Source organism: Trichechus manatus, unplaced genomic scaffold (assembly GCF_000243295.1).
Source record: "Trichechus manatus latirostris isolate Lorelei unplaced genomic scaffold, TriManLat1.0 scaffold00009, whole genome shotgun sequence".
In the NCBI taxonomy this organism is placed as follows: domain Eukaryota; kingdom Metazoa; phylum Chordata; class Mammalia; order Sirenia; family Trichechidae; genus Trichechus; species Trichechus manatus.
Genome location: NW_004443945.1, coordinates 5368878 through 5389747, shown reverse-complemented (window position 1 = coordinate 5389747; position 20870 = coordinate 5368878). Strand labels below are relative to the sequence as shown.

Here is a 20870-nt window from a genome sequence, read left to right as displayed (position 1 = left end):
GGATGAATAATATTCCATTGTGTGTATATACCACTTTTGTTTATCCATTCATCTGTTGATAGACATTTAGGTTTCTTCCGCCTTTTGGCTATTGTGAAAAGTGCTGCAATGAACACTGGTGTACAGGTTTCTGTTTCCGTTTCTCCCTTTACTTTTTCTGGGTATATACCTAGGATTGGGATTGCTGGGTCACACAGTAATTCTTAAAAAACCAAGCCCGCTGCTGTCGAGTTGATTCTTTGGTTTATAGTAATTCTATGTTCAACTTTTTGAGGAACCACCAAACTGTTTTCCACAGTGACTGAACCATTTTATGTTTCCACCATCAATGGATGAGGGTTCTAGTTTCTCCACAACCTCACCAACGCTTATTGTTTTCATTTTGTTTTTATCATTGCCATTCTAACAGGGGTGAGGTGGCATCTCATTGTAGTTTTGATTTGCATGTCTAATGGCTGATGACATTGAGCATCGTTTCATGTGCTTGTTGGCCATTTGAATATCCTCTTTTGCGAAATGTCTCGTCAAGTACTTTCCCATTTTTTGACTGGGTTGTTTGTCTTTTTGTTGTTAAGTTGTAGAAGCTTTTTTAAAATATATTTTGGATATTAGATCCTTATAAGATATATGGTTCCTAAAAATTTTCTCCTAATCTGTAGGTTGTCTTTTCACTTTTTTAATAAAGTCCTTTGATGAACAGAAATATTTAATTTTTATGAGACCCCATTTATTTTGTCTTTTGCTGCTTGTGCCTTCGTTGTCACATCTGATAATCCATTGTTAAAAACTATGTCCTGCATCCATGCTCCTATATTTTCTTCTAAGAATTTTAAGGTTTTAATTTTCCCATTTAGGTCCTTGATCTATTTAGAAATGTTTTTTGTGTATGGTGTGAGACACATTTTTCTTTTTTAAAGATTACATTTAGGTGTATATGTGTTTATATGTATATATGTATGTTTAAATGTATATGTTGTACATAGGAAAACGTTTAGAAGCGTACATACCAAACTGTAACAGTGGTCACTCCTTGAGAGTGGGCGTATGGGAGAGAATTGCTGCTCTTTATACATTTCTCTCTCTCATTTCTTCTTCTTTTACAATTTATCATTTTATTTACTTTTTTTTTTTGAACATTTTGTTGTGGTTTAGGTGAAAGTTTACAGAGCAAATTAGTTTCCCAATCAACAATTTAAACACAGCTTGTTTTGTAACATTGGCTGCAAACCCCTGAATGTGTCAGCGTTCTCTCTCCATCCTCCCTGGGTTCCCTGTTTCCATTCATCCAGCTTTCCTGCCCCTTCCTTCCTTCTGAACTTTGTTTTTGCAAATGCTGCCCTTTAGGTCTTGTATAGTTGATTGTTCTGAGATGTACATTCCTCACTGGTGTTATTGTTCATTTATAGGCCTGTCTATTATATGGCTATAACGTAATCTCCCAGAGTGACTTCAGTTCCAAGTTTGAAGAGTGTCTAGGGCCATAGTCTCAGGGGTTCCACCAGTCTCTATCAGACCAGTAAGTCTGGTCTTATTTATGAGTTTGAATTTTATTCTACATTTCTCTCCCACTCTGTCCATGACCTACTGTTGTGGTCCTGGTCAGAATGGTCAGTAGTGATAGCTGGCCACCATCTAGTTACTTACTTCTTTCTTGGGCTACAACTCACATATTGTAAAGGGCACAAGTCATAAGTACAAAGCTAAAAAATATTTACATATGTAAACATCTGTAGCAGATATTTTCTGAAGATGACTAAACAATGTGTCTAGTCCCATGAGGCCTTCTTACAATGTGACCCGGCCACCTTCTCGTCAAGAGGTGGAGTCTAAGTTCCCTCCCCTTGAACCTGGGCAGGCCTTTGTGACTGCCTCAACATACTAAGTATGAAGTTAATATGCTGTGTGACTTTCAAGGTTAGGTCATAAAAGGTGATAGACAGAGCCCCCTCCGGACTCTCTTTCTCTGTCTGAGTCACCAATGCTGTGAGGAAACCCAGGTCACTGGAGAGGTCCATGTGGAGAGGCCCATTGTCGTCATATGTTTTACTCCTACATATGTTTTAAACCCACAAGACATTATTGTTGTTCTTTTAAACAGTCAACAGTCACTTATATTTACCCACAAATTTACCCTTTCTGGTGCTCTTCATTCCTTCCTGCAGTTCTCTGCTTCTTTCTGGGATCATTTTCCTTCAGTCTGAAGAACTCTGTAGCACAGGTTTGCTGGCAAGGAATTTCCTCAGCTGGTTAAGCCTTCATCCCGAGACCACTCATTAAAGGTAAATGCTTGAAGTCCAAAGATTTGGACTCTAACCATTGGACCAACCTTATATTGTCCGATTCTCCAGTCCTAACCAAATGTCTTTGGTCTTACTTGTGTGCCTTGCCATGACTACCTTGTGATAAACTAAATGAGTTTATGCATGATAAACTTGAACATTTCTTTACTTAATTTCAAAATTAAACCCCACAGGACAATATTCCTATCAGATGCTGGGTCCAGTGGCAGTTTCAGCTCCTGGTAGGCTGTGATTTTCTGTATCTGCCTGTGTCTCCAACTTTTCCATGAAGTGGTTTGCACTGTGACCTAAATTCTCTGATTTTCAGTTTTCCAGCATTTTCTTGTTGCGAGGATGGGAATGATGACTCCCAAGATCTTTACATGTTGAACAAGAAAACAGAAATCTTGGCCAGTACTATTTTTGCTTTCATGCACTTGAGATTTTCTTTGGGATTTAAAATTGGTCAATTTTTGGTAATGAATTATAACATTAAAAAAATAATCCATGCATCCATAACAATACAGAGAGGGGTGGAGAGTAAGGAGGAGAAGACTCTTTTTTACAGAATAATGCCACCGTTAAATAAGAAGAAATCACAGCATTAGAAAATCACCATTTTGCAACATCCAGTGTAATAACTGATTCATATTTTTTAATGATCAATGGATGCTAAAACCACAAGGTGAAAAGTTTTTTGGGAAACAGGATAATCAAACAGTCTCAAAGTACAACTACATGGAAACCTGCTGCTGTTGAGTCGATTCTAACTCATGGCAACCCCATATGTTAGAGAGTAAAACTGCCCCATAGGGTTTTCTTGGCTATAATCTTTACGGAAGATCACCAGGCCTTTCTTCCGCAGCACCAGTGGCTGGGTTCGAATGGTCAACTTTTAGGTTAGCAGCCAATTGTAAATTAATTATGTAGGAAACATACTCCTTTACAATAGAGAGATCTGGCAGCCTTAACCAAGTGATTAAGTTTAGCATATCAACAGTAGCATATCATGTGCCTTCTGAAGTGATGCAATAAGAAGTACATAATACCATCTGTGTCATGGATTGAATTATGTCCCCCAAAAAATGTGTGTATCCATTTGGCTGGGCCATGATTCCTAGTATTGTATGGTTGTCCTCCATTTTGTGATTGTAATTTTATGTTAAAGAGGATTAGGGTTGGATTGTAACACCCTTACTAAGATCACATCCCTGATCCAATGTAAAGGGAGTTTCCCTGGGGGTGTGGCCTGCACCACCTTTTATCTTACAAGACATAAAAGGAAAGGGAAGCAAGCAGAGAGTGGGGGACCTCATAGCACCAAGAAAGCAGTGCCCGAAGCAGAACGCATCCTTTGGACTCGAGGTTCCTGCACAGAGAAGCTCCTAGTCCGGGGGAAGATTAATGACGACGAGGACCTTCCTCCAGACCGGACAGAGAATGAAAGCCTTCCACTGGAGCTGATGCCCTGAATTTGGACTTGTAGCCTACTAGACTGTGAGAAAATAAATTTTTCTTTGTTAAACCCATCCACCTGTAGTATTTCTGTTACAGCGGCACTAGATGACTAAGACAATCTGCATAGTATTCTTGCCAAGAATGTTTAACCTGGAATCTAATTATGAATCATGAAGAAATAACTATGCAAATCTAGATTTCAGAGCATTCTACTCCACAATCCTGGACTCTTCAAAGAAGTCAATATTATAAAAAACAAAAATACGTACAGGAACTATTTTAAATTGAAACAGGATAAAAAGATATACAACCAATCACAACGTGAACTTTGATTTGATCCTGGATTTTTAAAAAATCATTTATGAAAGGCATTTTTTAGACAATTAGAGAAAATGGTGGTGCAGTTGTTAAGCACTCAGCTGCTAACAGAAGGGTTAGCGGACCAAACCTACCAGCTGCTGTGTGAGAGAAAGATGTGGCAGTCTGCTTCCATAAAGATTATAGCCTTGGAAACACTATGGAGCAGTTCTACTCTGTCCTACCGTGTCACTATGAGTTGAAATCAACTTGATGAAAATGTTCTTTTTCTTTTTGGTTTTTGAAATACTGACTGTAGATGAAATAATATTAGATATATATTAGATGCTATTATGACATTATTGTTAATTGCATTAGGTGTGATAATGGTACGGTGGTTACAGGACAATGTCCTTGTCTTTAGGAGATGCCTGCTGAAGCATTTAGGGTTCAAATGTTATGAGGTCTGCAACTTGCTTTGAAATAGTTCAGAAAAAAATATGGCAAAATGTTAACAGGTGAAACTACTGAATCTACAAGTGTTCATTGTACTATTCTTTCAGCTTTGTCTTATGCTTGAAAATTTTCATGATAAAAAGTTGAAGGGAAATGGTCGATTTTTATAATCTGTATGGTAAAAAGTTTTTTTTTTTTTCTTTTTAGTTGCTGTGGAGTCAGTCACAACTTATGATGACCCCATGTGTGTTAGAGTAAAACTGTGTTCTGTAGGGTTTTCAATGGCTGGTTCCTCAGAAGTAGATCATCTGGTCTTTCTTACACGGTGCCTCTGGGTGGACTCAACCTCCAACCTTTCAGTTAGCAGCGAGCACATTAACTATGTCCACCACCTAGGGACTACAATGGTAAAAAGCAGGTATATGCTTTTTGTAAGTACCAAAAAATATCTCCAAATCTCTAGTCTTTTGAGGTTAGTTTCCTTAATATACAAATAAAAGGGTTCAACCCCCTTTCTATACACAGTAAAGCCCAGGGCTTTACTGAATATTTCCAAGGATTTCCAAGAGAGAAGAACAAGGGAGCTTGCAATCTCCTGATTACCTCTTGCTCCAGATTCTTGGCCCTTGCTCACCATCTTGCCTCCTGTGGCTATGGTCTTCTCTCCATACTGCACCACCCCTTACGTGGCTGCCAGTTCCCCTCCTTAGCGCTTCACAGCACCACTAAATAAGAGGTCTGACTTTTATCAAGTATGGAGATAACAGAAGGGAAGTTTGAAGAAAAGGGAAGGACAGGGTTAGAAAGAAGTTTTGGTGTGAGAAGGTAATTTCACAGTTCAGTTTCTGAGATGAGTCAATTCTAGGACAAAATGCCCTTATTTTAAGCCAAAACTTGCCTTCCAGGGGATCCCATTTCCCCAGCAATCATCCCTAGTAAAGTAAAATACAGATGTATTTTAGAGCCAGGCAGGAGATAGTATTTTTCTTACTACCTACTGCCGTTTCCATACCACTGTTCTACTACTTTCATTCGGCACAAGGTGAAAAGTTTTTTGGGAAACATGTTTTACTCCTCCATTGAAATCCTGAGCACATGCATACACTACCCTCTTTGCTGGTACCTGCCTGTCTCTAGTCCATCCTCTACATTCCTTGAAGACTTTGGAACTATAGCTCTTCCTGTGATTCCATGTAATCTCAATATCTGTATGGATGAGGCCTAGCCCCTAACTCCCTCCACGCCTCCCTTCTATTTTATTCACCCATTTCCTCAGCATCCTCCCTGGACCTACATCACAGGGAACTGCTCTGCCTCAAATCTCACTACACAAATACATGAATATGAAATAAGTGATGGCCGCCTTGATCTTCTTTTTGAGCATACAGCTATGGCTTGTTAGGATTTCCAGCACTAGGGCTTTGAGACTGTCATTCCATTATATGCATTTTAAACCATATCTACTTATTTGCATTTTTAAGTAAACAGACATTTCTTCTATCTAACCTGTGATTAGGGAAGGGGTTGCTCATCCACTACTTCAGTACCACTTCGGGTTGCCTCCTGAGCATGTTCCTTTTCCAAACAAAGAGCCATTCTAAAGGCCTAACAGCTCTGGAAGCCCCTGTGGAAGATGAGACAGATGGAGGTGATTTTACAGGAGATATACAGGTTTAGGGTCCTTATAACTTGGCATTTGTAATCTTTAAGGCTTTTCCTACAAAGAGTAATAATTTAGTATTGTTAATCTATACGGCTTTTCCTACAAAGAATAAAATGTTTCTGACTATCCTTGCCTGTTCAAGAACTATTTCCTGGTTTCTTACCTTCTGCCCTTAACAGCCGCCTTGACTCAGGGCCTGCCTTACTGCAGTGGGGCAGGGAAGGCCTCTCCCTCGCCTCTATCCTGAAGATCCACATTATAAATACTGCCCATGAGGGGATAACACAGTCGACATAGCCTTTTCCATTTATTCTTTACTTTAGGCTTAAACGGTGGTTCTTTCAGTGTCAGGGACTGAAAACAAGTGCTAGAAGGGCAGAGGAGGTAGGCAAGGGGGGTTTTAAGAACAAGGATGGAAGCAGCCGGCCTACATGGGGGCAAGAGGGCCCTGCAACCAGGAGGAAGCATCCCTTAGCCTGGGAGGCTAGGACCTGCCGGCAGTTTGAAGGGGAAGGGACCCGCAGACCTGGGGAAGGTCACTGGGTTTCCAAGCCTCTCACCTGTGCTCCGGAATTACCACAGGAGCGGTGGCCATCTGAAGTGATAACTTGGCCATGATTGGGATGAGGGCTGTCAGGAATCATGCCATCCCCTCCCTACATACTCCCTTGGCCATGCCCTCCATCCCTATCCACTTTCTAGTGGGAAACCCTTCGAAGGACTAGGCCTGGGGACCTGTCCTAGGAACATATGGGGCTCCTGGAGCTGGTGATAAGGGGCCTGAGGGTAGGAAGAGGCAGGATATGCCAACTGAGCGGCAGATCTGAGGAGGCTCCTGGAGGTTCGTCCAGTCGCTATGGGCCTGGCCGCGCGTGGCCTGCAGAAGTTCCTGCTCTGGGAGCGCAGGTCTTCTGCGTGCTCAGCGCGTGGGGGAAGGTCCGCGCGCCCGCTCCACCGAGACCCCTGTGGGAGGCCTCGCGCGCGCGCCCTGGAACCACCCCCGCGGGGGCGCGCCTGGTGCCGGGTCGCGCGCCGAGCGGCTCCTGCAGGGAGGGGCCGGGAGGGACGGCGGCGCGCGGCCTCCGGAAGTGCCTTTCCCGGAAAGCAGGGAGGCGGTGCTGGCCTCCGGAGGCGGCCTCGGCGATGGCCGCTGGGTAGTGGGGGCGGTTTCGTTAGCTGCGGGCGCTGTGCCGCTAGAGAATGGCTTCGGTCGGGCCGGCTGCGCCAGGGGAGCAGGCCTCGGGGGCTGAGGCGGAGCCGGGCCCCGCGGGGTCGCCGCCGTCGCTTCTGGGGCCCCTGCTCCCCCTGCAGCGGGAGCCGCTGTACAACTGGCAGGCGACAAAGGCGTCGCTGAAGGAGCGCTTCGCTTTCCTCTTCAACTCGGAGCTGCTGAGCGATGTGCGCTTCGTGCTGGGCAAGGGCCGCGGCGCCGCAGCCGCCGGGGGTCCGCAGCGCATCCCCGCCCACCGCTTCGTGCTGGCTGCGGGCAGCGCCGTTTTCGACGCCATGTTCAACGGCGGCATGGCCACCACGTCGGCCGAGATCGAGCTGCCGGACGTGGAGCCTGCCGCCTTCCTGGCGCTGCTGAGGTGAGCGGAGCGGCGGGACTCCCCGGTGACCTTGGGCCAGGCTGTCCTTCCCACTCCGGCCTCAGTTTCCTCTGGAGCCATTGATGCTCCGGAAGGTCCAAACCAAAATCTGTAAGCCGGACGGCTGGTTGCCAGCTGTCAAAATAAATGTAAATGTCTGCATCCACATAGCGAGCGTTTTGCCGTTAAAAGGCGCTTTCACATTCTGGTAGTGGATTGTCGTCCAGGCTTCAGAATTAGAGAAGTGACAGCATAGGGTGCGGATCAGGTTGCCCTGATGCTCATCAAATCTGGGAGAGCACAACCTTTGCAGAGTTTTTGTTAGGAGAGTAGTTGAAAAGCCTTGCAGGACTGGTGTCTTTTTTTTTTTTTTTAATTGAAAACCTCTGACTCCTTTTTCTTTAGCCTATTTGTTGCAAAGATCTTGCCTCTACGAAAGTGAAAACGAAAGCAAGTACTGTGGCTGTACCTGCCTTACGTTCCTGCAGACAAGCTCCCATTTGCGTAAGAACGAATCCCGCCGTTAGTGTTAGAGTTTGTTTTGTTTTGTTTTAATTATTTGAGAATAGTAGCTGGACTTTTGATTTATTTAGTTGTTAGTTGCTGGGGAGTTGGCTCCAACTCATGGCGACCTTATGTATAACAGAACAAAACGTTGCTGGGTGAAGGGAGCTAATAGTTTGGCATTGCTAGCTTTTAATCACGACAGTCCTGTTAAGGAGGTGTAGATAGTGTTTTCCCCGATTTTGCAAATAAGACCAAAGCCTAGAAAGGTCAAGTAACTTGCCCGAGGTAACTGAGCCAACGCAGGGCTTTTTCATTGGCGACCATGTGTTTTTCATTATACTAGTATGTATTTAGCTGCATGAATAGAATGTGTAGATATTAAAGTAGCAGAGTCTTTGGTGGTACCGATGACACAAAAACAGGCATGTCAATGGAGCAGAATAGATAGTTCCACAAAGGCTCACAACTCAGTTCACACATACTGAGAGAGAGTCCATTAATAAGTGGTTAAAGGAGAGGATAGATAACTTAGGAAAAGAAAAAAACACTACTAGTAAACAAAGAGAATGTTTAACCTCATTAGCAATTAAAGAGGTGCACATTTTGAAAATGAAGTGCTTTTCTCCTAGTAACAAAAAATTTCAAGATAGTATCTTTATTAAAAGATAACATCAATATTAAACTATGCTAAGGTTTCACCACAAAGGTGGTGGTAAAACCCTTTGGAAAAGAGTTTGGAGCTATACACAGTCCCCACCCTACCACTCCATTTAGGAAATATTCCACTACTGACAAAATAGTCCATATAGAAGTATTTACAACTGCATTATTTATGGTAGTGAGGAAGCCTTCAACTGTAGGGAAATGGTTAGGTAAACTGTGATAAGTCCTTGTGATAGAATGTAATGCAGCCACTAAATGCAATATTTATCAAGACTAGGTTATAATAACATGGAAAATGTTTAACAAAATGACATTTGAAACTATGTAGACTACGATTACAGCTGTGAAAAGAAAAGGAACAAGCATTTTATACCTAGAGATAAAGATAGAAGGAAACTGACCAAAATGCTAACCAAAATTCTGTCAAGGTGGGGAGAGGATGGGTGTCTTTTTTTTCTTTGTTTTCCATATTTTCTGTAATTTAGTTCAGTTACATCTATAACGGGAAAATCTCAAAAGCTAGGATCTAGGCCATTTTGGTTTTTGATTTGAAGTTGACCAAGAGGATTGGGTGTATGTAGCTCGATTAGACTTTCTAGACTAGAGGTGTTTTCAAAATGGTCTGTGGGCCACCTGCATTATAATCTCCTGGGATGCTTGTTAAATTTGTAGATTCCCTTCTCCCCCATTACACTGTCATAATATTTGGAAGCCGGACCTTGAGAGCATCTTTAACTCTCCCTAAGTATAGGGTTGCTATGAGTTGGAATCAGTTTTGATGGCAATGGGTTTTAAGTGATATTTAAAACCCGTTAAATATTGATATTTAAAACCTGTTAAAGTTTGAGAGCTGCTGATTGAAAAATATTGTTGAGTAGCTGTCTTAGTCATGTAGTGCTGCTATAACAGAAATACCACAAGTGGATAGCTTCAACAAAGAGAAATTTATTCTCTTACAGTCTCGTAGGTTACAAGTCCAAATTCAGTGCATCAGCTCCAGGGGAAGGTTTTCTCTATCGGCTCTGGAGGGAGGTCCTTGTCATCAGTCTTCCCTTGTTCTGGGAGCATCTCAGTGCAGGAACCTCAGGTCCAAAGGACTCATTCTGCTCCTGGCACTGCTTTCTTGGTGGTATGAGGTCCCCATGTCTCTCTTCTTCTCTTTTTTATATCTCAGAAGAGATGGGCTTAAGACACTATCTGTCTTGGTCATCTAGTGCTGCTGTAACAGAAATACCACAAGTGGATGGTTTTAACGAAGAGAAGTTTATTTCCTCACAGTCAAAGTAGGCTAAAAGTCCAAATTCAGGGTGTCAGCTCCAGGGGATGGCTTTCTCTCTCTGTCGGCCTTCTCATCAGTGTTCCCCCGGCCTAGGAGCTTCTCGGCGCAGGGACCCCTGTCCAAAGGGTGCTCTCTGCTCCTGGCACTGCTTTCTTGATGGTATGATGTCCCCCTGTCTCACTGCTCACCTCTGTCTTTTATATCTCAAGAGATTGCCTCAGGACACAATCCAGTCTTGTAGATCAGGTCCTGCCTTACTAACACAACTGCCACCCATCCTCCCTCATTAACATCATAGAGGCAGGTTTACAACATACAGGAAAATCACACAGTACCAGGAATCATGGCCAGCCAAATTGATACACACATTTTTTGGGGGACATAGTTCAAACCATGACACTGTCTAATCTTGTGGATTTCATCAATATAACTGCCGTTAATCCATCTTATTACATCATAGTGATAGGGTTTACAGCACATAGGGAAATCATCTCAGATTACAAATTGGTAAACAATCATACAGTAATGGGAATCATGACCTAGCCGAGTTGACAGATATTTTTGGGGGACACAGTTCAATCCATGACAGCCTTTTCCTTTGAAAAAAAATTTAGATAGCTAGGATAAGAATGTAGAGGGAAAACTGCTCATTTCATATATTCACTGAAGCTGTTAACCAGTCAGTCCCTTCTTGTCAATAGAAAATAAGTGAACTAATTTTAGATCCTTCAATTTCTCATGTAGTCATGGTATTTGTCCTTCGGGTTCCAGGCATTGTTCTACTCTAAAATTGATATCTGGGCTGTTTTTAACCTTAAGCGTTGGCTGACTGTGAAATATAGATACTGTACTTACCTAATATCGTGTGACAAAAAGATGTCTGATAGTACTTACTGAGTTGGAAAAGCAGGTTGGGCATACTTTTATTATACAACTTTAATTAGTTGATGTTCTTAAAAGGCCTTTGACCTTGAGTTTGAAGCTGTTTAAGAAACTACTCGTTTTGATCAGCCTGACCCTTGAGTGATATTTTTCTGTTGTTCTTTTGACAAATACCTACTGTCTGCCTCCCTTGTGCCAGTCACCGTTTTAGGTGTTGGGGATACAACAGTGAACAACAACAACAACAAAAAAGTCACTGCCCTCCTGGAGCGTATAATCTAGGGAGGGGAAGCAAAGATTTAATGTAATGTAACATCAAGTAAAGGATCCTGGGTGGTGCGTGCTTAAGCTTTCGGCTGACAACCCAAAGATCAGCAGATTGAACCCACTAGCTGCTCTTTGGGAGAAAGATGTGGCAGTCGGCTTCCGTAAAGATGATAGCCTTGGAAACCCTATGGGGAAGTTCTACTCTGTCCTGTAGGGAGACTATGAGTTGGAACTGACTCAACGGCAACAGGTGTAGTTTGGGTTTAATGTCAAGTACTGATAAGTATTTTGAAGAAAATGATAAAGCCATGTAGGAAGTATAATTCTAAGCGGGGAAAAGCATGAGTTAAGGTAATAAGTTTCTGCTTTTGGAGGGACTGCAAGAGTAGGCCAGTGTGATTTAAGCAGAGTGAATAAAAGAAAGTGGAAGATGAGGTCAAAGAGATAGGCCAGGCAAGATAGTGAGGGCTTTAGAGCCCATGGAAGGACTTTGAGTTTCCTTGGGTGTGTGATGGGAAAGTTCTGAAGGGTTTTGGAACAGTAGAGTGACATGATCTGATTTACATTTAAAAAAATTATTCTGGCAGTTGATTGGAGATTAGACTGTCTGGGGAGTATGATGCGCAGCAGGGATGTGGATTAAGAAGCTTTTGCAGTAGTTCAGGCAAGAGATGATGGTGGATTATACCATTGTGGTAACAGTGAACATGATGGGAAGTGGTCAAATGTGGATATATTTTGAAGGTAGAGCCAAGAGGACTTCCAGGATGTCCAAGTAGGGATATAGAGTAGACAGATAACATGAACCCAGAGTTTAGGGAAGAGCTTCTCACTGAATATAAATTTGAAAGTTAAGAGAGAATGATATTTAAAGCATCAAACCAAATGAGATTGTCTAGGAAGTGAATGTAGATAGAGAAAAGAGAGACAAGGATGAGCCCTGGGATCCTCCAGCATGCAGAGATGTAACAGAGGAAAAGGAGCATACATAAAATGAGACTGAGAAGGAGCTGTCAGTCCAAGTAGAAAGGAAAGTGGTATCCTGGATGTCAGGTTGAAGAATGTGTTTCAAGAAAGAGGGACCAAAATAAATAATTTTAAAAAGAGGGAGTAGTCAGCTGTGTTAAATGCTGCTGGGAGTTGGGTAAAATGAGGACATTAAATTGATTGTTGGTTTTGACAATATGAAGGCTATTAGTAACCCTGATGACTGATTTCAGTGAACTGGTTAGAGTAGATTTAGGAGAAAACAGGAGGTGAGGAACCAGAGACAAGCAGTATAAACTGTTTTTTTTTTTTGGAAAGGGAAACAAATGAAGTGGTGGCTGGAAGAGGATATAAGGTAACTATTCCTCAGAATTCTGACTTCAGCTTTCTTCCCTTCTCCCATTAACCCACAGCATTTTATATTCCTCCATCTATATCTCCAGGCCTTACTCAGCTCCAGACTCCAGTTTCTCGCAGGACTCTCACAAATGTCTAGTACCCATGTAGATGAACATGTCAATAATAAAAATACCTAACGTTTACTGTGGGCTTACTGTGTGCCATTTACTGTTCCTAAGCACCTTATGTGACTTCACCTAAACTTCAGAGGAGACCTTTGAGGCAGACACAATTATTATTGTACCCTCTTTTAGCTTTTGCCACAATAATGCTGTGTAACAAAGTACCCCAAAACTCAAGGACATAAAAAACAATGATTTATGCTTGCTCTTGAGTCTGTGGGTCAGCTGGATATGGACTCAGCTGGACTTGACCCCAAGCTATAGTTTGTTTCCAGTGTGTTCCAGATGTTTCTCATCCTTTTTGGTCCATTCCTGAAGATTCTATCCCTTTTACTTCATTTTTTTTTTCCTGTATTGCCTCAACTGAATTACAACTGTGGTCAGATAGCCTTTGGACTTAACTCTCCATTTTTTCACACTGTCAACAAAGTTATCTCTCTACTATCCAAATATTGTCTTGTGATTCCCTTGAATCTTGCGATGACTTCTTTTTGCCTATCGGATGAAGTTTAAACACCTTAGCAGGTACATGAGGCCTTTGTGATTTGACCTCTGTTTCTTCCCACTCCTCTCCAGCCACTCATTGCCTCAACTCTAATTACTGATACCAAAACCAAACCAAACCCCTTGCCATTGAATTGATTCCGACTCATAGTGACCTTATAAAACAGAGTAGAACTGCCCCCTAGAGTTTCGAAGGAGTGCCTGGTGGATTTGAATTGCTGACCTTTTGGTTAGCAGCCAAACTCTTAACCACTTTGCCACCAGGATTTCCTAATTACTGATAGCATTTTTTTTTTTTTTTAAACTGCCTGCCTTCCAAGACCTCCTTGCCTTTGTACTTCTTAGTCTTAGATCTCCACACTTAATTACTACATTTCAGATATATACATCAGGCTTTACTGCTTCTATAAACATCACTTAATTCTACCCCCAGACAATTGAGCGCTACTTCATCTAATCTCACAGCATGTTCTGGTTATCTATTGCAGTATAACAAACCACCCTAACACTTAGTGGCTTAAAAACAACCATTTTATTATCTCGCACAGTTGTGTCAGTTGTTGGGACCAGCTGCGTGGTTCTTAAAGATTTCTCCTTCTGATCTGTCGTGTAATCATAGTCAGATAGTGGTTGGGCTGGAGTCCTCCAGAGGTTTCATGCTGGGGTGACTGAGCCTTTTTGCCTCTCCATGTGAAGTCTCAGGTCCTCTGCATGTAGCTTCTCCAGCAGGTGTCTCCAGCAGGCAGCTTGGAGCTCTCAAGAGCACAAAAGCAGGAGCTGCTAGGCTTCCTTAAGGTGTAGGCCACAAACTAGCACAGTGTCACTTTTGCCACATTTTTTTGGTCACACAGGGCCAGCCCAGATTCACTGCAGGACCTGTCTTTTAGGGGTGTGAATTCTGGAAGGTGTGATTTATTGGGGGCCATCTTTAGAGATTAGGTATCACGGTGTTTAATATGTACTTTTTTTATCATTATAACATCACTTTATTAAAAATAGACTTCATTTTTTGGAACAGATTCCGATTTACAGAAAAACTGAGACGATAGTACATAGGGTTTCCATATACCAGGTACTCAGTTTCTACTATTAACATCCTGCATTCCTGTCCTACTCTTTGTTAAAATCAGTGAACTGATACTGATAACATTATTATTAAGTAAAATCTATAGTTTACTCATGTTTGCTTAGTTTTTACCTACGGTGACATTACTTTTTAATCAGTTTTATTATCAGACTAAGCTTTTTATGGGCAAAGCTATCTTATTCATATTTGTATCTCTAGAACCTGGCATTGTATACCAAAAACCAAAAACCCATTGCCAGTGACGCTATAGGACAGAGTAGAACTGCCCCATAGGGTTTCCAAGGCTGTAAATCATTACAGAAGCAGACTGCCACATCTTTCTCCCATGAAGCGGCTGGTAGGTTTGAACCATCAGCCTTTCAGTTAACAGCCAAGTGCTCAACCACTGCGCCACCAGGGCTCCTCTGGCATTATATAGCCCCTCAATAAATATTTTTTAGTAAAATGAATGAATCAGTAGTGATACATGGTTTCCTTTACATGATCTTAAGATGCTTTCTAAGGAGCCTGGTGGCACAGTGGTTAAGTATATTCATAAATTACATAAAATTTTATATCATTTTAAATATAAAATTAAGCTGTCACCTTAGCCTTTTAAAAATTAGATTTAAAGTTTTCTTTTAAATCTTTTTGGAAAACCATCTTTTGGGAGAAAACAGAAGTGATTTGATGACATAACCATTCCTCTGTGATCTTGTCCTTAGAGATTGTATATGAGAACAGAAATGTTCACTTTAAAATACAAAGGATTATGGTAATGTCATGTTTAATTTTTACTTACATTTTTTAAAACCTTGGCTTACTTAGGTTTTTTTTTTTTAAATAGCAATTTTAATAATTAAATAAAATTGAGAGAAATGTATAAGTGAAATATGAACCAAGATGATCCTTGGATTTTATTTTTAATTTTTTGTTGTACTTCAAGTGAAAGTTTACAATTCAAGTTAGTCTCTCATACAAAAATTTATACATACATTGTTATGTGACCCTAATTGCTCTCCCTATACAGTGACAGCACATTCCTCCTTTCCACCCCTGATTTCCCATGTCCATTCAAGCAACTCCTGACCCTCTCTGCCTTCTCATTTTGCCTCCGGACACAAGCTTCCCCTTTAGTCTCATGTATCTACTTGAGCGAAGAATTACACTCTTTACAAGTATCATTTTATGTCCCACAATCCAGTACAATCTTTGTCTGAAGAGTTGGCCTCGGGAATTGTTTTAGTTCTAGGTTGACAGAGAGTCCGCCTGGGGTTCCTCCAGTCTCAGTTAGACCATTAAGTTGGGTCTTTTTACTAGAATTAGAGTTCTTCCCCTGCTCCATCAGGGACTCTCTGTTGTGTTCCCTGTCAGCGTGGTCATTGGTAGTAGCCGGGCACCATCTAGTTCTTCTGGTCTCAGGCTGATGAAGTCTTTGGTCTGTGGCCCTTTCTGTCTCTTGGGCTAATACTTTCCTTGTGTCTTTGGTGTTCTTCATTCTCCTTTACTCCAGGTGGTTGGGTGCATCTCAGCTGGCTGCTTGCTAGCTTTTAAGACCCCAGATACCACTCACCGAAGTAGTATGCAGAACATTTTCTTATAAAACTTTGTTATGCCAGTTGACCTAGATGTCCCCTGAAACTGTGGTCCCCAGACCCCCGCCCCTGCTACTCTGTCCCTCGAAGTGTTTGATTGTATTCAGGAAACAGCTTTGGTTTAGTCCAGTTGTACTGACTTCCCCTGTAGAGTGTGCTGTCTTTCCCTTGACCTAAGATAATTCTTGTCTGCTGTCTAGTTAGTGAATAAAGCTCACTCTCCCTTCCCACCCTCATAACCATCAAAGAATGTGTTCTTCTGGTTTAAACCTTTTCTTGAGTTCTTATAATAGTGGTCTTATACAATATTTGTCCTTCTGTGACTGACTAAATTCACTCAGCATAATGCCCTCCAGATTCCTCCATGTTTGTTTCACGGCTTGATCGTTGTTCTTTATCGTTGCATGACATTCCATTGTGTAAATATACCATAATTCGTTTATCCATTTGTCCGTTGATGGGCGCCTAGGTTGTTTCCATCTTTTTGCTGTTGTGAACAGTGCTGCAGTGAACATGTGTGTGCATATATCTATTTGTGTGACAGCTCTTATTTCTCTAGGATATATTCCAGGGAGCGGGATTGCTGGATCGTATGGTACTTCTATTTCTAGCTTTTTAAGGAAGCGCCAAATCAATTTCCAAAGTGGTTGTACGATTTTACATTCCCACCAACAGTGTCTAAGTGTTCCAGTCTCTCCACAGCCTCTTATTATTTTGTGTTTTTTGGATTAATGTTAGCCTTGTTGGGGTGAGATGATATCTCATTGTAGTTTTGATCTGCATTTCTCCAATGGCTAATGATTGTGAGCATTTCTTCATGTATCTATTAGCCACCTGAATATCTTCTTTGGCGAAGTGGCTGTTCTCATCCTTTGCCCATTTTTAAATCGGGTTGTCTTTTTGTTGTTGAGGTTTTGCAGTATCTTGTAGATTTTAGAGATTAGACGCTGATTAGATTTGTCGTAGCCTAAAATTTTTTCCCAGTCTGTAGGTGTCTTGACTCTTTTGGTGAAGTTTTTTGATGAGCATAAGTGTTTGATTTTTAGGAGCTCCCAGTTATCTAGTCTCCCTTCTGGTACTTGTGCATTGTTACTAATGGATTGTACTGTGTTTATGCCATGTACTAGGGCTCCTAGCATCCCTATGTTTTCTTCCATGATCTTTATCATTTTAGATTTTATCTTTAGGCCTTTGATCCATTTTGAGTTAGTTTTTGTGCATGGTGTACGGTATGGGTCTTGTTTCATTTTTTTGCAGATGAATATCCAGTTATGCCAGCACCATTTGTTAAAGAGACTGTCTTTTCCCCAGTTAACAGACTTCAGACCTTTGTCAAATATCAGCTGCTCATAGGTGGATGAATTTACATCTGGATTCTCAATTCTGTTGCATTGGTCTATGTATCTGTTGTTGTACCAGTATCAGGCTATTTTGACTACCGTGGCGGTATAATAGGTTTTAAAATTAGGTAGTGTGAGGCCTCCCACTTTGTTCTTCTTCTTCCAGTAATGCTTTATTTATCCAGGGACTCTTCCCTTTCCATATGAAGTTGGTGATTTGTTTCTCCATCTCATTAAAAAATGCCATTGGAATTTGGATCGGGATTTCATTGTATCTGTAGATCGCTTTGGATGGAAGTGACATTTTCACAGTGTTGAGTCTTCCTAACCATCAGCAAGGTATGTTTTTCCACTTACGCAGGTCTCTTTTGGTTTCTTGCAGTAGTGTCTTGTAGTTTTCACTGTATAGGTCTTTTACATCTCTGGTTAGATTTCTTCCTAAGTATATTATCTTCTTGGGGGCTGTTGGAAATGGTATTGATTTGGTGATTTCCTCTTTGAAGTTCTCTTTGTTGATGTAGAGGAATCCAACTGATTTTTGTATGTTTGTCTTGTATCCTGATACTTTGCTGAAATGTTCTATTAGTTCCAGTAGTTTTCTTATGGATTTTTTGGGGTTTTCTGTGTATAAGATCATATCATCTGCAAATAGAGATACTTTGACTTCTTCCCTACCAATTTGGATGCCCTTTATTTCTCTTCCTAGCCTAATTGCTCTGGCTAGGACCTCCAGCACAGTGTTGAATATGAGTGGTGATAAAGGGCATCCTTGTCTGGTTCTGATTCTCAAGGGGAATGCTTTCAGACTTTCTCCATTTAGGATAATGTTGGCTGTTGGCTTTGTATAAATTGCCTTTAATTATGCTGAGGAATTTCCCTTCTGTTCCTATTTTGTTGAGAGTTTGTTACCATGAATGGGTGTTGGACTTTGTCAAATGCCTTTTCTGCATTGATTGACAAGATCACGTGGTTCTTGTCTTTTGTTTTATTAATGGATTGCATTGATTGTTTTTCTGATGTTGAACCATCCCTGTATGCCTGGTATAAATCCCACCTGATTGTGGTGAATTATTTTTTTCATATGTTGCTGAATTCTATTGGCTAGAATTTTGTTGAGAATTTTTGCATCAGTGTTCATGAGGGATATCAGCCTGTAATTTTCTTTTTTGTGGTGTCTTTACCTGGTTTTGGTATCAGGGTTATGCTGGCTTCATAGAATGAGCTTGGGAGTATTCCAGCCTTTTCTATGCTCTGAAATGCCTTTAGTAGTAATGGTGTTAACTTTTCTCTGAAAGTTTGGTAGAATTCTCCAGTGAAGCCATCTAGGCCAGGGCTTTTTTTTGTTGGCAGTTTTTATATTACCTTTTCAATCTCTTCTTTTGTTACGTGTTTATTTAGTTGTTCTACCTCCGTTTGTGTTAGTTTAGGTAGGTAGTGAGTTTGTGGAAATTTGTCCATTTCCTCTAGGTTTTCAAATTTGTTAGAGTACAGTTTTTCATAGTATCCTGTTATGATTCTTTTAATTTCAGTTGGGTCTGTTGTGATATCGCCCATCTCATTTCTTATATGGGTTATCTGCTTCCTCTCCTGTTTTTCTTTTGTCAGTTTGGCCAGTGGTGTATCAATTTTGTTGATCTTTTCAGAGAACCAGCTTTTGGTCTTGTTAACTCTTTCAGTTGTTTTTCCATTCTCTATTTCGTTTAAGTCTGCTCAGATTCTTATTATTTCCTTTTTTTTTTTTTGGCACCTGAGGCCTTCTTTTGCTGCTGTCTTTCTACTTGTTCCAGTTGTAGGGTTAATGTTTTGGTTTTGGCCCTTTCGTCTTTTTGGATGTGTGCTTTTATTGCTATAAACTGACCTCTGAGCACTGCTTTTGCTGTGTCCCAGAGGTTCTGGTAGGATGTGTTTTCATTCTTATTTGATTCTGTGAATTTTTTTGAGCAAGGTATTGTTCAGTTTCCATGTGTTTGATTTTTTTTTTCCTTGCTTTTCCTGTTATTGATTTCTACTTTTATGGCTTTATGGTCAGAAAAGATGCTTTGTAATATTTCGATGCTTTGGATGCTGTTAAGACTTGCTTTACAGCCTAAGAGGTGGTCTATTCTGGAGAATGTTCCATGTGCGTTGGAAAAGAAAGTATACTTGGCTGCTGTTGAGTGGAGTGTTCGGTATATGTCTGTGAGATTAGGTGGGTTGATTGTAGCATTTAGCTCTTCCGTGTCTTTGTTGAGCTTCTTTCTGGATGTTCTGTCCTTCACTGAAAGTGGTGTTGAAGACTCCTACTACCATTGAGGAGCTGTCTATCTCTCTTTTCAGTGCTGTTAGAGTTTGTTTTATGTATTTTGGAGCCCTGTCGTTGGGTGCGTAAATATGTATTACAGTTATGTCCTTCTGGTATATTGATCCTTTAATCATTATATAGGTCCTTCCTTATCCTTTGTGGTGGATTTTACTTTAAAGTCTGTTTTGTCAGAGATTAATATTGCCACTCCTGGTCTTTTTTGAGTGTTGTTTGCTTGGTATATTTTTTTTTCATCCTTTGAGTTTTAGTTTGTTTGTGTCTTTAGGTCTAAGGTATGTCTCTTGTAGGCAGCATATAGACAGATCGTGTTTTCTTATCCAATCTGCCACTCTCTCTTTATTGGTGCATTTAGTGCATTTACATTCAATGTAATTATTGATAGGTATGAGTTTGGTGCTGTCATTTTGATGTCTTCTTTTGTGTGTTGTTCACAGTTTCTTTGTTCCACTTAATTTCTGTGCTGAGTCATTTTTCTTTATGTATTTTCTTTTCATCCTTTTCATTGCTGATTTTGTATTTGCTGAGTCTTTATACTTATTTTTAATTTTGATGTATAATATTTACCCCAGTTTTTCTAAGTTTGTACCAGTCTTTTCTTTTTATCGCCTTGACTTCCTCTCCATATGAAAAATCTATGTCTACATTTTTTAGTCCCTCTTTTTCGTTTTAATGTTGTCATATTTTACATATTGACATCTGTTTCCCTGTTTTCAGTGTTTTAGCTTTGATTTATTTTCGTGACTTCCGTATCTTGGTTTATATCAGGTTTCTCTGTCCTGTGTTCTAGTCTTGGGTTGTTATCTGATGTTATTGACTTTCTAACTGAGGACTCCCTTTAGTATTTCTTATAATTTTGGTTTGGTTTTTGCAAATTCTCTAAACTTCTGTTTATCTGGAAATGTCCTAATTTCGCCATCATATTTGAGAGACAGTTTTGCTGGATATATAATTTTTTTTCTTCAAGGCTTTATATATGTCATCCCATTGCCTTCTTGCCTGTATGGTTTCTGCTAAGTAGTCCGAGCTTATTCTTATTGACTCTCCTTTGTAGACGACTTTTCGTTTATCCCTAGCCGCTCTTAAAATTCTCTCTTTATCTTTGGTTTTGGCAAGTTTGATCATAATATGTCTTGGTGACTTTCTTTTGGGATCTACCTTATTTGGGGTTCGATGAACATCTTGGATAGATATCTTCTTGTCTCACAATATCAGGGA

General features: G+C 40.8%; 1 protein-coding gene across 2 annotated transcripts in view; it reads left to right on the top strand.

Moving 5' to 3' along the window:
* The first annotated feature begins 7126 nt into the window (after positions 1-7126).
* The window catches only part of BTBD1 (BTB domain containing 1), a 55134-nt gene continuing 41390 nt past the window's right edge, over positions 7127-20870 (top strand). Inside the window, exon 1 of one of the 2 annotated variants that reach the window (XM_004370676.2) lies at positions 7127-7742. In XM_004370676.2, the coding sequence (XP_004370733.1) occupies positions 7354-7742 (389 nt within the window). In that variant the 5' untranslated portion in view covers positions 7127-7353. The remainder of the gene's footprint in view (positions 7743-20870) is intronic. The other variant, XM_023725975.1, reaches the window with a different exon arrangement.